General features: G+C 50.7%; 1 protein-coding gene across 1 annotated transcript; it reads right to left on the minus strand.

Annotated features, from left to right (window-relative positions):
* Positions 1–8323: 8323 nt before the first annotated feature.
* LOC135577696 (olfactory receptor 14A16-like) lies at positions 8324–12469 on the minus strand. The gene is made up of 2 exons (XM_065047817.1): positions 11567–12469; positions 8324–8494 (listed from the first exon to the last, which is right to left on the minus strand). Exons 1-2 carry the CDS (start codon positions 12467–12469, stop codon positions 8324–8326), a joined length of 1074 nt encoding a protein of 357 aa, XP_064903889.1.
* Positions 12470–16948: the final 4479 nt, after the last annotated feature.

The raw sequence follows: 16948 nt of genomic DNA on the forward strand, positions 1-16948 counted from the left end.
ACAGTGAGGCACAGAGACAATCTACGTGTTTTTTTTTTTTTTTTGTAATACCATTGCTAAAGATTTCAAAGTAAGAAGAGATTTTTAGCAGATACAGTTAAATTAGAGAACATTTCACAAACGACACATCTGTGATCCTTTAAACTGACTCAGCTGAGTTGCTGCTTGCTGCTGGCTACCCATGAGAAATCACAGTTTCTGCTATCACCAGTGTCATTTACCATTACCACACTACCCATCTCTTCTGCAAAAGCACTGATCATATCATGCGTACCAACTTAATTCGCTGAATGAAACACATAATCCTGCTTCCTAGAAATCGGGTGTGGCCCTGCCAAACATTTTGATATATAAAGTTATTAAAGTATATGTTTATCTAGGATGGTCTGATACAGTTTAAAATGGAGAAGTCTAAATACATTATTTCAAGTCCATGAAGTACATGGCTAAGTACTTCTTTCAGAATTCGAGAAAATGACAGTGCATCCCATCTAGAAAACCACATTCTACCCCCAAAGGAAGATCTAGTCCATTTAAAATAAGTGATTAGTAATCCACAGATATCAGCATCATTAAAAAGGTCAAATATGTCTTTCTCAAAATACCAAGTCAGACAGAGAGACAGACAGACAGACAGACAGGGCTTTGCAACCAAGGCAGCCCGGCTCCCCACAGGAGCATCCAACCTCGTGTCTGCCGTGGTGACCTTGTGTGACAGCAGGGAGGGACTCAGTCCTCCCTGTGACTTCTGGTTGCCAGTGCCTTGTTTTCTGGAGATCCAGTGTGTTACATCTAGGATCAGAGTCACAGATTCATTTCCACCCGCAACTGGGTCAGTTGAGGCGGGGGGGGGTGTTATGAAAATACGATACGCCCTCAAAAACCCCACAAAAATGTAAACCAGGCAGGTCTTTCACATCTCAAAATTGACAATTTAACTTGTGAACGTTTTGATCATTGTCATGAGTCTGTACAGCTGCTGGAAATGGAAATAGGAATGTCCTTTTGTTTGCTCAGTATGGAAAGCCCCAGGCAACCCTGTGCACAGTCTGCATAAGCAAGTTACCTGACGGAAGTTGCATTATTGGTGGAAGAAGAAATGCTGAAAGGATCTACAGGAGCATGCTTTTGATTGGCAAATGTTTGCCAGTGTCTAGGATGAGGCTGATATTATGTAGGGTTTTTCTTTGCTCGAAGACAGAAGAGACTACTCCGTGGAGAGCAACTCTTGCTCGTCAGGATTAGCCCAGGTGCTTTGTCTTGCTTTGTCTCTTATGTTCTCAGGACTCACCTCAAGTGTTTTGATCTATAGAAAGTTCCTAGAGAAAGTGATTTGCTTGCTTGTGAGAGGCACTTATCTCGGCAAGTGCAAATCTCCTCCTCATAGAGGGTGGTGAATCGCGGCTGGGGCGTCTCCTAAACAGACCAGCTGAGGGGTTGTTGGAGCTCTAAACCAGGCTGCTCAGGGGGAGGTGGGTTAATGTCCTCCTTTGGCCTGGGGAGGGGAAAACAGGTCTATTAAAAGTCAGATCTAGTGCAAGCACAGGGCAGTTTTCATTGGAAAAAAAGGACACTTTGCAGGCAGACACAGCAGAGGGTGTAACCCCAAGTTTTGTGCTATTGCTGAAAATTTTTCCAGCACCTGATCAGCACATCAAGGTGAGTCCATATCTGTCATTAGTGAATGCACTAAAGGAGGAGCTTAAAAAATCATCCCCCTGAAGTTAAAAATAAGACATATAAGAAATGCAGTTGGTTTTCATTTTCCCACTCACTTAAAAAAATTAAAGTGTTACACTTGCAAGTTCTCTCGGTGAGCATGGAAGCAACACATTTGTAAGGAAAACAGAGATGCTTGGTTTTGTAACGATATGAACCGGAGGGAAATCACAAGTTATGTCGCGATGCATGATAGTATTGCAAGAACTGACCATACCGTCTCAATTTTGGTTTAGGAATTAGTCAACTCTGGACATCACTAAGTGAGAATGTAAATTGGGAATCAGTTTGGCAGCAATTTGGGAAGAGGATTTGTAAGGTTCACACTGTTCACTGCTTCTGTTCCCACTGCTGGGGGCAAAAATGTCCTTGTTGTCAATAACACTCAATAAATGGCATGTGATAGAAAAATAACCAACAGGATGTGCAGCCACCCATGTTCTGGTTTTGGAGATTCATCTGCCTGGGGACTTTTAGGACAGCGGAACTGGCTGAGTAGACTGGGTAGGGTCTTACTTTGTTTCTAGGGAGAATTAAGCTAAGTCTAATTAGAGTTACTTAAATCCAGAATGTGAGGGCACAGGTTCACGGTGAGACCAAAGGATGTGAAGACCCTTTGCAGCAGAGGATCTGCCCATGGGCATGTCTTTACTCTTCTGCAGTTAATGAAGCGCTTCCAACACGGCACCACCTTGCATTACCCCGAGTGCTTGAATTAGGGATAATTACCATGTCTGAGCTGTCAGGCAGCCATTTGCCAGCCCACAGAACCTGGTGCCTGAGCCCAGAGGCTATGCCTATGCTTTCACACCTATGCTTTCCATAGCAGGTGCCCTGGGGTTTAGCTGAGACCTGCTCCCCCGCCTGTTTTCCTACCTGGACATCTAGGAGGTGAGAGAGGCCACATGCCAAACACATGGAGCCGGCACCAAAAGGTTGAGATTCTTTAATGGAATAGACGTAGGCTGGCAGGTTCCTGCACCCATGGCAGCACTTTCGCAGAGCAATTCATTACCATCATGTACTAGAGGATTGTTTTTCATAGTTTCTTTTAGTAACTTTAAAGGAAAAGAGAAGAAGTTCCTTTGTATGTGAATAACCTCCTCAGTAATTTCATGCCACCGCCATTCCCAGGTGGTTTCAGCCATGCCCAGTGCGTGACCACCAAGAGCAGGGACAGCGCCCTGGGCCTCCTGGGCACAAGGACAGCCTCGGGGCCAGCAGCACCCCGAAGTCCTTCCTCCACAGAGTGCTGGGTGCATGGGCAGTGGGTGGGGTGGGACACTGGGGGCCCATGTCACCTCCGTGTCACAATGCGACCACGGGGCAATGCTGATGTCACAATGCCCCGGGGCAGTATAAAAGGGAGCAGCGTCCCGTGTCTGCTGCCAGAGCTGGCCTGGAGGCAGCCTGAAGACATCGGAGAGGAAGTCCTTGAGGAGCCGGTGGAATCTCTTGACATGGGCTGAAGGAGGAAGAGCTGGACGAGGCAGCTGGAGTTTCTCTGCTGCAAGGCCATCTCCCAGCAGGGCAACCTTCCAGGTTCATCTGATGGATGATCATCCTTTTCAGCTGGTTAGCAGTAACAAAATGAAGGGAATGCCTTCTTGAGGAGCACTGCAGAGCTCACCGTCCTGATGGAGTGGGGAGCTAGGGTCAGCAGCTGTAGGAAGTGGAATGCAGAGTGGTTTGAAGGGGGCGCGGTACTCTCATGGGCACCAGAAGGTCCATGCGTCTTTGGCACAAGGGGTTGGAGCGAATGGCTAAGCTGGGCAAGGTTCCAAGTGTTTGTCAGGGATTTTCCCAGCATATACTGGTAGTGAAAGGAGGGGGAAGGAAAAGAGGGAGAGAGAAGAAGAGGGAGAGGGAGAGAGAGAGGGAAGAGGTGAAGCAAGAGGAGAAGAAAGAAGAGAGGAAGAGGAGGAACAGGAGGAGGAACAGGAGGAGGAGGAGGAACAGGAACAGGAACAGGAACAGGAACAGGAGGAGGAACAGGAGGAGGAGGAACAGGAGGAGGAGGAACAGGAGGAACAGGAGGAGGAACAGGAGGAGGAGGAGGAGGAACAGGAGGAGCAGGAACAGGAGGAACAGGAGGAGGAGGAGGAACAGGAGGAGGAGGAGGAGGAGGAGGAGGAGGAGGGGGAGGAACAGGAACAGGAGGAGGAACAGGAACAGGAGGAGGAGAAGGAGGAGGAGGAGGAGGAGGAGGAACAGGAACAGGAGGAGGAACAGGAACAGGAGGAGGAACAGGAGGAGGAACAGGAACAGGAACAGGAACAGGAACAGGAACAGGAACAGGAGGATGAGGAGGAAGAGGAAGAGGAAGAGGAAGAGGAAGAGGAAGAGGAAGAGGAAGGAGAAGAGGAAGGAGAAGGGAAGGGAAGGAGAAGGGAAGGAGAAGGGAAGGGGAAGGGGAAGGGGAAGGGGAAGGGGGAAGACATCATCATCCTATCGTTCTATCCTTCTATTATTCTGTGGTCTTCTGGGAGGCATGACCAGCCTGTGGGCCGAGGAGCCAGGTCTCGCTCAAATGCTCAGGGAACAGCCGATCGCCAGTGTTGGGGTCAGGAAGGAATTTTCCCCCGGGGCAGACTGGCCCTGGTCCCCGGGGTTTTTTTGCCTTCCTCTGCAGCATTGAGCATGACCACCTGTCAGAGCTCCTCTGGGCCCTTTTGGCTCGGTTCATGCCCACTGCTCTTGCCCTCCAAGGCACCACTCGTGCCCTGGCTTTCTCGGGTTCTTTCTCCCAGGGCAAGTTTGCAGCAGGAGCCAGCTCTCCTCCTTCTCCTTCTTCTATTAACATTTGTAATATTAATAAAATAAATAGAAATGTAAATAAAAAAATAAAATAAAATTCTGTTTCCAGTTGTATCCTTTGTTTATATGTCCCTGAAATATTATTTGGATATAAAACCTCTCTGGCATTTCAGTCACTGGTGGCTTCCATGAAGAATTTTTTCCTCATATACAATCTAAACCTCTCCGTGTGCAACTTGAGGCCATTTCCTCTTGTCCTATCACTTGCTACTTGCGACAAGAGACCAACACCCTCCATGATAAAACCTCCTTTCAGGCAGCTGTAGAGAGTAATAAGGTGTCCCCTCAGCCTCCTGTTCTCAAGGCTGAACAGCCCCAGCTCCCTCAACCGCTCCTAATAAGACTGGTGCTGCAGACCCTTCACCAGCCTTGTCACCTCCTCTGAACTCTCTCCAGCACCTCAATGTCTTCCTTGCCATGAGGGGCCTAAAACTGACCCCAGGATTCAAGGTGCAGCCTCACCAGTGCCCAGTACAAAGGGATGATCACTTCTCTAGTCCTGCTAAAGCTCTGATTGAATCAAGGCTTGAACACCTCGGTGTGACCCAGTTGGTGACAGGCTGGACTGCAGACTCCTGAGGTCCCTTCAACCTCAGTTCTCTCATGATCCCATTGTGATGTTGGGCTCTGTTTCAGACTGGAGCAGAGCAGGCGATGATGGGGCAGGATCCACCTGTGCTGTAGGTGACCATCTAAACCAACATCTCAGCCAGGGAACCAGCCAACCCCTCAGTGTGACTCGCTCTGGGCAACGTGTGAGGAGTCCTGGGCAGGGAAGGTTCAGAGGGCATGGGGCGCTGTGCAAGACACAACATGATCTTGGCTTCATGCCTGCAGGCCCATCAGATGTCAGTTAATGTCAATGAAAATTAAAATAAGAAGAAATGAAGACAAAGATCCAAAGCAAAGGAAGGTGTCAACATACTTTCTTTCTTTCTTTCTTTCTTTTTTCTTTCTTTCTTTCTTTCTTTCTTTCTTATTTTCTTTTTATGTATGTATTTATGTATGTATGTATTTATTTATTTGTTTGTTTACTTATTTACTTGCTTATATTTATTTATTTATTAACGTATTTACTTATTTACTTGCTTACTTACTTATTTATTTAAAAGTCTTTGTAGGGGAGTTTCTTTTCTTTGGAAAGGAAAGAGTTCTCCAGAACTGGTCATGGGTTTAGGACACAAATGTCTTCAGCTCCAGGGACACAAACACCTGGTGCCAGTGTAGATGCCCCGGGAACCCCTGCCCAGGCTCCACCTGCACTGCAAGGTGCTCTGGTCTCCCCAGGTCCTGTGTGAGAGATGCCAATCCCAGGCCAGCACCTCAGGTACACTGGGCCCCAAAAATGGCCCTGGCTGTTTATGGTGAGACAGCTGATGACTGATGTCTGTCTGGAAGTGTACTAAGGCTAGGAGAAGAAATACTGGTCTTCCCCCGTACTTCTATTACCAACACTCTAGTATTTCATCTCCCTCGTCATTCAGGAGTTCCCACCTCTCCTGATTAAATGTCCCTGTCCAAGGACAACTTTCCAGCACTGTCTGGACGTTTGCCCTTCCCAGTGCTCTCAGGTTTCTCCTCCACTTGCTCTTTGGTCATTCAGTGGCCTCTCAGCTGTCTGGTTTCTGCTTTGAGCTTCAGGGAGTTACAAACTTGCCCCATTCTTCAGAGCTCTAATTAACATGGCAGTCAACACGTTCATTGTGTTTATTTCTATCCTCTCCCATCTCTCTGTGTAAACCAGTTCTTGTGTGGGTGTCCCTTGTGGATGCTGGACCTCATCAGATCCACTTACACACACAGCTGAGGAAAGTGTTTTGCTGTTTATTGAACTGATGTAGGAAAAGTGATGCAATCTCTGGTGGCCAATGAGGGAACCGGCAGACTGGGGGTGGGGGTGAGGAGCCAGGCTGTCCATACAGTGTCCAGCCTCAAGGACTGTTCTCCTGCTTGTCCAGATGTCTTCAGGAGACCCTCAGGATCAATGTCCAGTGTAGAATGCTGCTGTCACTTCTTCTATACACTGAAAATGACAGAAAACAAGCTTGAAATAATAAACCTCCTTTATTAAATCTTCTTTGAAACGCTCATTAGCAAGTGTCCCATTGAAACCTCTCCAGTTAGTTCTACAAGTCTGGAAGAGTTGAATGAAATTAAAGAAAGAAGCATTGCTCATTAGGGCTTTCTGTGTTTTAATGAGCCCCGTGGCGTATTTGGTGCTGAGTCCATGAACCTCAGATACCAAGGACAGACTGAAGAATCTGCTCAAGAGTCCAAGTCAGAACAAACTCCAAAGTACCTTGAAGCATTAATGGCCCCACTGAGGGCTGTTACTGACAAAGCCTCCCCAGGGACTCGTTAGAGCAGATAATTGGAGGCTGTGATTGCATCAGGCAAAGGCAAAGTGCAGCAGCTCTGATGCTGAGAAAGCCCTTGGTTTGTCTGATGAAGGACAATGGCCAAGCCTTGAGCCCCTGCCCCTGGGAAGGGAGATCCTGTCCCTCACAGGTGGCTCAGGGCTCTTCCTCGGGATGTGGGGAGTGCGATGCCCAGTGCAGGGCAATGGTGTGACACCTCCTGGCCTGCATGGGGGGTGCAAGGAGGCAATGGGGAGCCATGGCCATGACAATGATGTGTCTCTTCTTAGGCCTCGGTGGCAGGGACATCAGCCATAGCCAAGGGGACAAAGACCTTGGCTCTTGCAGGGATATCCAGTGTCACCCTTGGCCATCTCAACCACAGTCCATCCGAAACTGTCCCAGGCCTGTGGCTGTTTCCCCACAGGCTGCAGACACCCCATGTGCTTCCCCACCTTGTTCTCAGCCCAGCGTGTCCCCACCTGTGCTGCTGTCTCTCCATCCGCACCAGCTGTTCCTTGAAACACAAAGTCATGGCTGATCCAGAGTCCTTCTGAATGACCACAGCACTGCGCTCAGAATGACGTTTCTTTATCCTGACTGCACTCTGGACCTCCAGAGCTGCAGTTTCTGATGGCTTTCCTTTCTCACACTGTTCCCTCTACCAAAAATAGTAAAATAAAATAAAATAAAAGGCGTCATCTTGGAAAGTGATTTTCAGGATTTCTGAAGCTAGTGCTGCCCTTTCTTGTCATGGTCACCATTTTGTCACCTTTCTTGTCACAGCCACCAACCAAGACCATGAGAGCTGCTCACATCCTGTTCCCAGTCCCCAAGTGGGATAAGGGAGAGAACTGAATGGGAAGGGAGAAACATGTGGATTTAGAAAAAAAAAAAAAAAATAAGACAAAAAAAATAATAAAAGTAACACACTACTTATAATAATATACTTATATTATTTCTATTTACATAAAGTAAAATATATGATACTCAGTGTAATCCCCCACATAACTCCAGTTGTGCTGAACAGGCAGCCCAAAAGAAGAGAGCACCCTGGTCCTGAACAGCAGATCCCAGCAAGAGAAAGTACAAGTGCAAAAGGCAGAGAGGCCCAAGGGCCAACTGAAAACCAGCAAAATATCATAAAACTGAACTAACACTGAACTCCCAATAGAATGGAACTTCTGAACAGAGCTAAGCAAAGTAGCCAGAAAACCAAAACTGACGGGCTGGAAAAGGCAGCTCCGGCTTTATACTGAGCATGACACTAATGGTAGAGAATAGCTCGTTGATTGACCTGGATGTCAATCAAGATGCTGTCCTATCTGTGCCCTCTCCTGCCAATTTGCACCTGCAGCTGGACTCCAGAGAAGTCCTTGGTTTCACTGACAATAGTCAAGGTTAAGTTAAATAGAAATAGATAAATTAAATTAAGAAAATATACTCAGTGCCATCCCCCATGTAACTCCAGTCACACGGAGCAGCCAGTCCTGCAGAAGGGAGCACCTTGGTCCTGAACAGCCCATCCCAGCAAGAGAGAGCAAAAGGGCAACAGGCAGAAAGGCCCAAAGGCCAACGGCAAAATGGCAGAACGGCAAAAGGCCGAACGGACATCGAACTCCTGACAGAATGAAACTTCTGAATGGAACTGACCAAACCAGCTGGAAAACCCAAAGTAACGGATGTAACAAGCCCTAAAAGCCGGCTCCAGCTTTAGACTGAGCATGGCGCTAATCATAGGGAATATTTCATTGATCAGCCTGCATGTCAATCCAGGTGCTGTCCTGTCTGTGTCCCCTCCTGCCAATCTGCATCCACAGCTGGATGGCCGAAGGAGTCCTTGGTTTCCCTGACAACAGCCGAGAACTCAGTGAGTTCTGACATTCCTTTCATAGCAAATGGCAAACACTGTAAAGCTGTTAAAAGACAAAATGAACTCTATCCCAGGGAAGAAACAGCATTATCTTATTATTCTCATAGTAAATCTAAACAAAAGACTGTACTGGCTGTGAAGGAGAGAGGTTCAAAATGCATTAAGAAAATTAACTCAATTTCAGTAAAACCAGCACGTTTCCTCAGGCTCCACTTCACCAGGCTAAAGCAGTCTGAGTCTCTCAACATCTCCACACATGACCCAGACCTTTCCTGGCCACACGGCAGCTCCTCCCCATTCCTCAAGAATGGGGAACCTCACACTGGGACACACGGCTCCAGATGTGACCGCACCAGTGCTGAGTCACGATGGGCAATAACTGCCCTTGTCTGGGTGGCCACGCTCCTCCCAGTGCAGCCCAATGTGCTCATGGGCATGTTCCTGTTTAGCACCACTGAGAACTGGCTGAACATCCAGGCTCAGAAGGTTGTGACCAGTGCACAAAGCCCAGCAGGACGCACCATGAGGAGCACTGAAGGACACCATATCCCCACCCAACATCTTCTCCTACAGGTGTCTCTTGGGTCCCTGGAACCACCTCAGTGACAAGGGGGAGAGCACTGCCTGTATGGGGTGGAGGAGATGGGATCTGGAATGAGGGTCCAGGGGCAGTTTCTCCTGGTTGTTCAGGCAGCAACAAGCTGGGCTGCATATTTGGAGACAGGAACTCTTCCTAAGGGCGTCCAATGGACTTGGGGATGGTCTAGATGCATTCAGGGACCTTTACATCCTTGTTGTAAAAACATGTGGGGCCCAGAAGTGCACACAGCACTCAAGGTGAGGCTGCACCAATGCTGAATACAGCAGCATAGTCACCTCTTTTGACCACATGGCCATGCTGTGTTTGATGCACCCAGGATGCCGTTTACCATCTTGACTGTTGGGGGACAGTGTTGCCTCCTATTGACCCTGTGGCCAAGCATCATGCCAGATCCCTTTCTGCAGGGCTGCTCTCCAGCCGCTCTCTCCCAATCTACACTTGCACTCAGTGTTACTCCATCCCAGGTGAACAATCCAACAATTGGACTTGTTCAATTTCATGCCAAGTGCTGGGTCCTGCACTTGGGTCACAACAACTCCAGGCAGCACTACGGGCTCAGGGAAGAGCGGCTGGAAATCTGCCCAATGGAAAAGGCCCTGGCGGTGTTGATGGACAGTGACTGAACATGAGCCAGCGTGTGCCCAGGTGGCCAAGAAGGCCACCAGCATCCCATCATGCATCAGGAATAGTGTGGCCAGCAGGACCAGGCAAGTGATCATTCCTCTGTTCTTGGCACTGGTGAGGATGCACCTCAAATCCTGTGTTCAGTTTTGGGCCCCTCACTACAAGAAAGACCTTGAGGTGCCGGAGTGAGTTCAGAGAAGGGCAACAAAGCTGCTGAGGGGTCTGGAGAACAAGTCAGATGGGGAGCAGTGGAGGTAACTGGCGCTGTTTTGCCTGGAGAAAAGAAGGCTGAGAGGAGATCTTATTGCTGTCTACAGCTACCTGAAAGGAGGTTGGAACATGGAGGGTGTTGGTCTGTTCTCCCATATGGCCATTGCAGAAGCAGAGGAAATGGCCTCAAGTTTCACCCAGGAAAATTCAGTTCATATATTAGGAAAAATTTCTTCACGGAAGAGTTTGTGAGGCATTGGAACAGGCTGCCCATGGAGTGGTTGAGTGAACATCCCTGAAGGTGTTTAAAAGACATATAGATGAGGTTCTTAGGGACATGGTTTAGTGCCAGAGTTAGGTTAATAATTGGACTCAATGGTCTTGAGAGTCTCTCCCAACTTAAATTATTACATGATCTCTTTGGGATGAGAAACGTGATAGGGCAGCTCACCCAGATGGAGTACTGATACGGATGGATGGACAGATGGGTGGATAGATAGATAGATGGATTGGGACAGAGAGGAGAATCAGCCTATCAGCCTAAGGCCTGGGGCCAGCCATGGCATGATGGAAGCAAGGCCAGCCCCCCTTTGTCCCCTGCTCTTGTTTCCAAGAGGTCCTTTACACCCGTTGGTGGCAGCCCTCCTGTGCCAGCCCCTCTCACCAGCACACGACTCCTGGCCAGGAGCTCTTCATGCTGCTCCTGCTACCGCAGTGACAGAGCAGCCTGCCCTGAGCTGGGGAATGCAGAAATAGGGTTCTGTGGGTCATTCATTCTCCTGTTGAAGCACAGAGCACAGGGAGCAGGCTGTGGTGCCTGGAAACCACAGCGAGACAGTCCAAGGCAGATCACTGAAGGTCCTTCATCATCGCCAGGAACACGGGGCACCCACAGATGGACACCCAAACCAACACCATGACGTAACATGGTGCCCCATGTCCTCCCCTGAGCCATGAAAAACACAAGTACGGCAGCATGGCCTTGTGGGGGAAATTTATTCAGGCTGACCACAGCTTTGGAAGAAGAGCCCAAGCTCCAAATATTGAGACTGAGGAAATCCCCTTTTGTGGGGTGTTTCAAAAAGAGGGCCCCAATTTCAGAAATACAGTGATTTTAAAATGGGTCCACACCTGTATTACAGAGAAGTGACACAGGACACCAGCTGTACCAGGACCCCAGAAACAGGTAGACAGGCCTCTGAGTCACTGCTCTGGAGAAGTGCCATGGATGAAGAAATTCCTTGACAAACATGGTTATCACAGATGAAATGCTCAATGCACAGGAGGTTCCTGAGATGAACTGGAAATCACTTCTGAAGAGACACAGGTAACTTATTGTTGCAGATGGAAAAATGATTGAATTGGCTTCTTCAGTGCCACTTTCAGCTCCTTGTTCCTCATGCTGTAGATGAGGGGGTTCACTGCTGGAGGCACCACCGAGTACAGAACTGACACCACCAGGTCCAGGGATGGGGAGGACGTGGAGGGGGGCTTCAGGTTGGCAAAAATGGCAGTGCTGATGAACAGGGAGACCACGGCCAGGTGAGGGAGGCAGGTGGAAAAGGCTTTGTGCCGTCCCTGCTCAGAGGGGATCCTCAGCACGGCCCTGAAGATCTGCACATAGGACACCACAATGAACACAAAACAACCAAATCCTAAACAGACACTGACCACAATAAGCCCAGCTTCCTTGAGGAAGTCGTCTGAGCAGGAGAGCTTGAGGATCTGTGGGATTTCACAGAAGAACTGACCCAGGGCATTGCCCTTGCACAGGGGCAGTGAAAATGTATTGGCCGTGTGCAGCAGAGCATTGAGAAACCCAGTGGCCCAGGCAGCTGCTGCCATGTGGACACAAGCTCTGCTGCCCAGGAGGGTCCCGTAGTGCAGGGGTTTGCAGATGGCAACGTAGCGGTCGTACGACATGATGGTGAGGAGACACAAATCTGCTGAAATAAAAAACAAAAACAGAAAGACCTGCACAGCACAACCTGAATAGGAAATGGCCCTTGTGTCCCACAGAGAGTTGGCCATGGATTTAGGAAGAGTGGTGGAGATGCAGCCCAAGTCGAGGAGGGCGAGGTTGAGCAGGAAGAAGTACATGGGGGTGTGGAGGTGCTGGTCCCAGGCTATGGTGGTGATGATGAGGCCGTTGCCCAGGAGGGCAGCCAGGTAGATGCCCAGGAAGAGCCAGAAGTGCAAGAGCTGCAGCTCCCGTGTGTCTGTGAACGGCAGGAGAAGGAACTGGGTGATGGAGCTGCTGTTGGACATTTGCTTTTCCTGAGCATGGGGCGCTGTCATGAGAAAAAGAAAAAGTGTAAAGCCAGGGAAGTGTTCTCTGACAAAAATCAAACCAACTCCCGTAGACCCTCCCCTGTCACACACAGACACCCTTTTGTTTTTCTAGGACAACTTTCTCCAGCACTGTGGCTGCAGCCCTGCTTGGTGCTGGAAAATGTGCAACCAAGAGCAGGGCCTCTACCCATGGGCTCTCGATAAGTCAGCCCAGCTCTGCAGAAGTGGGGCCACAGGAACGGTGGGGACTGTCCTGGTTCTGCTAACACAGAAGGGCTGTCAGCACTTGCTTTCCCATTCATAAGGAACAGAGATGGTGAAGGCAGTTTAGGAGTTCCAGGTTTTTTTACACCTCCCCCCATATTCACTGCAGAGTGTTGTTGGGTGTCAGAAACCCTCAGCATTTCTGCTGCACTCAGGGAGAACAGAGCGAGTCCTGCGAGACCAGAGGGTGCCTGTGGGTCAGTGCAGTGTGAGGGCAGCTGCTCTGTCCCTCTGTCTTGCTCCAGCTGCCCTGGGCTGGCACCTTTCTGAGATGGAGCCTGATCACACTCCCATGTTACCCTGAAAAGCCACCAGGCACTGCGGAGAGCAGAGGCATCCACCTGAGACCATGACATGTGTCAGCCTTCCCTAAGGTCTCACCACCCCACATTGAGCCCAGGACACACAGAGCTAATTTCACAAACTCAAAAGTAATTTCTCTGTCACAGCATCTCTGCGCTTCTCCATGGGGCTTTCAGATAACACAGGGATGCTATAGGACAGGTTTGCATCCTGGAAGGAAGCTCACAGCTTGGAAAGAAAAGTCAAGGAAACAATCAACAGTCCTGATGATGGCATTTGATTGAGGGAGACTCAGCTCATTCCCCAGCCCCACAGACTGCATTGCCCACACCCCACAGGTCAGAGCAAAGCTGGGACACGTGTGCCCATGGACACACCTGCAGGAAAGGACCCACAAGCTCAGGCTGTGACTCTGCAGCTGAAACTGCCATCCCCAGAGAGCCTGACAGCAAGAACAAGATCCCAACAGCAGTGACCCAGAGCAGGGGAGCAAGAAGGAAAATGCGGTGAGGGTGGGTGTGAGAGAGGCCAGGGCAGAGGCAGCCGGGCACTCAGACAGCGTCACCCTTCCCCAGCTGTGCAGCCACCTCCCAGACACCAACACTGCCGGGCAGCTGCTCTCAGCCCCTGTGCTCTGCAGAGGAACTGGAGCTCTGGCTGCACAGGAGCTGCTTCATGCCTTGGAGCCCCCGGCCCTGAGGGCAGAGGCTTTGCTGGGTGGGACAGGAGGCCAGGGGGCTGCTCACAGGAGGGATCTGCACTGCAGGGGATCACGGGGACTTTTCTCTGTTCTCCCTCCCATAACCATTCTGGGTTTGGTTTCCTCTCATTTCTGATCATTTCCCTGCTGCCTGGAGATTCTCCCCTGGGAGGTGTTTCCCTGTCCATGTCTCTTCCCTGTCAGTGCTCACAGACCATCCCACCCTCTGTGCCCTCCCCCTGGCCCTACAGATCCTGCCTGTTCACAGGGCACTGCCTGGGGGCATCTTCCTGTTTGCAGGCTGGAAAACAGGACAGGTCAGACTAAGGCTGACGGGTCCAGCCAAGGTGATGCAGGTGCTGTGCACAGGCAGAGGGGTGGGGAAGGGATGTCATGAGCCTTCTGGCAGATGGACTGATCACTCAGAGTTGCAGTTCAGGAGTCTCAGTGACTTGTTAAATATGAGAGCTCATTTTCATTTTATCCTTTCCTGCACCCCCCACCCCTTGGGAGAGGAAACTGAAAAGACAGGCTCAGGAAAGCTCCTTATCTGTCTGGCAATCCTTGCATTGATCTTCTCCTTGAGGCATCCACTTGGAAAAATGCTGGGGGTGATCTGGATGTGTGAGCAGCCCTGACCCACACAGCACCCTCTCCACAGCAGAGGCACCTTTCCTGCGCAATAGGGTTTGCTCCTCCACCACATCTTCTCCCCTCAGTGTTGCTGGGATCTCCCGGGCAGGCTGAGCGCTGACCCTGGCAGGCGGCAGAGTCCCTGCCCGGCACAGCCCTGGGGTGCAGGGACCCTGCTCTGCAGGGCAGCCCTGGGCACCCCTGCCTGCACATTTACATTTACACCCCACAGCCACCCTGGGGAGAACGCAGCATTCACGTCTTGTCACTGACAGTGCAGAAGGCAATCCCTGCTCTGCAGCACATCCTCCCCTCTGATCAGAGAATCTCTGGGAGCTGTACTTACATCTCTCGCACAGTCAGCAATGTGACAGCTTTCTGAGATCCTACCAAGATTTGCAGATACAATGCCCTGCAGCCACAGGCTTCATATCTCTGAAGATTTTTCTCCAGGTGACCTCTCAGCATCCTCCCACCCCAGACTGCGTTTCCCTCTCCGTGCTTGGCTCCTGTGCCCTCGGTGCTGCGGGCAGAGCCCTCAGCCCTGCTGCGTATGCAGAGGAGCTGCTCCTGGGCAGAGCTGTCTCTCTGCAGCGCTGCCGCTGCCATGAGCTCCCTGTGTCCCAGGAGCCCAGCCCAGCTCAGCAGCACAGGAGCAGCCCTTGATGTCCCTTTCTCTGTCCCCTCTGGGCTCCTCCAGGTGTCTCTCAGGCTCCAGGGGCACAACTTTGAGACAACCTATAGTAATCAGTAATGTTAGTTGTGTCTGCTCTGCAGAGATACTTCTTGCCAGCATTGTATTCTTGCTAGTAAAAAAAAAATTGGTATGAGAATATTCCAGGTGTGGTCTCCCCAGGGCAGAGTAGAGGGGCAGGAGAACCTCTCTGACCTACTGACCACCCCCTTCTAACCCACCCCAGGTACCATTGGCTTCCTGGCCACAAGGGCCCAGTGCTGGCTCATGGTCATTCTGCTGTCCCCAGGACCCCCAGGTCCCTTTCCCCTACACTGTTCTCCAACAGGTCCTTCCCCAACTTACACTGGAACCTGGGGTTCTTCTTGCCCAGATGTAGGACTCTACACTTGCCCTTGTTCTATTTCATTACATTTTCCCTGCCCAGCTCTCCAGCCTGTCCAGGTCTCTGATGGCAGCACAGCTTCCAGTGTCAGCCACTCCTCCCAGCTTGGTGTCATCAGCAAACTTGCTGACAGTCACTCTATTCCCTCATCCAAGTCACTGATGAATTTATTGAATAGTACTGGCCCCAGCACTGCCCCCTGAGGCACTGCACTGGATACAGGCCTCAGCTGGACTCTGGCCTATTGACCACGACTCTCTGGCTTCTTCCCTTCAGCCAGTTCACAGTCACCTCACTATCTGATCATCCAGACCACACGCCCCCAGTTTAGCTGTGAGGATCCTGTGGGATACTGTGTCAAAGGCTTTACTGAAGTCAAGGTAGACCACATCCACTGTTTCGTCACCATGTATCCACATCGTTATGTCTTCATAAAAGTCAATGAGGTTGGTCAAGCATGACTTCCCCTTGGTGAAGCCATGTTGACTGCCCCTAATGACCCTCTTATCCCTGATATGCCTTGAGACGGCACCAAGGAGAAGTCATTCCATCAGTTTCCCAGGGATGGAGGTGAGGCTGACCGGTCTAGAGTTCCCCAGGTCCTCCTTCTTGCCCTTTTTGAAGACTGCAGTGACATTTGCTTCCCTCCAGTCCTCAGGCACCTCTCCCATTTGCCACAACTTAGCAAAGATGATGGAGAGCGGCCCAGCAATGACCTCAGCCAGCTCCCTCAGCACCCGCGGGTGCATCCCATCCGGACCCATGGATTTATGGATTTTCCTTCAAGCAGCCTTGCCCACGGGATTTCCCCCAGCAATTGCCTGAACAGGCCAAAGTTCGCCTTGCTGAAATCCAGGGTTGCAATTCTGCTTGCTATCCTGCTCCTGCCACACGAGATCCTGAACTCCACCATCTCATGGTCGCTGCAGCCAAGGCAGCCCTCAACCTTTACCGCCTCAACCAGCCCCTCCTTGTTAGTGAGGATGAGGTCCAGCAGCTCCTCTCCTGGTCGGCTCCTCCACCCTTTGCATCAGGAAGTTCCCATGGATGCACTTGCTGAACCTCCTGGGCTGTGTCTGCCTGAGTCGTCCTTCCAGAAACATCAGGGGAGTTCAAACCCCCACGACAGGCAGGGCCTGTGACTGAGGCCGCTCTCAGCTGCTGGAGAGGCCTCGGCAACGTCCTCACCCTGAGCTGGTGGGTTGTGATGGACACCCACAGCAGTGTCACCCTAATGCTCCCAGTGCTCCCAGTAACCCTCCCACTGACCCCTCCAGTGCTTCCAGTACTGCTCCCACTCACCCCTCCAGTGCCCCCAGTAAGCCCCACTAACCCCTCCAGTGCTCCCAGTAATGCTCCCACAAACCCCTCCAGTGCTCCCTGTAACCCTCCAGTGCTCCCAGTAACCCCCATTAACCCCCCCAGTGCTTCCAGTAACCCTCTCACTGACCCCTCCAGTGCTCCCAGTAACCCTCT

The sequence above is a fragment of the Columba livia genome, unplaced genomic scaffold, assembly GCF_036013475.1.
Source record: "Columba livia isolate bColLiv1 breed racing homer unplaced genomic scaffold, bColLiv1.pat.W.v2 Scaffold_134, whole genome shotgun sequence".
In the NCBI taxonomy this organism is placed as follows: domain Eukaryota; kingdom Metazoa; phylum Chordata; class Aves; order Columbiformes; family Columbidae; genus Columba; species Columba livia.

Excerpts from the sequence above, each read along its gene's own strand:
- LOC135577696 (XM_065047817.1), bottom strand. The coding sequence starts at position 12,469 with ATGTCCAACAGCAGCTCCATCACCCAGTTCCTTCTCCTGCCGTTCACA. Across the intron at positions 8,495-11,566 it reads TGAAAGTGGCACTGAAGAAG|CTTTTGCCGTTCTGCCATTT; the intron begins CCAATTCAATCA and ends TGTCCGTTCGGC.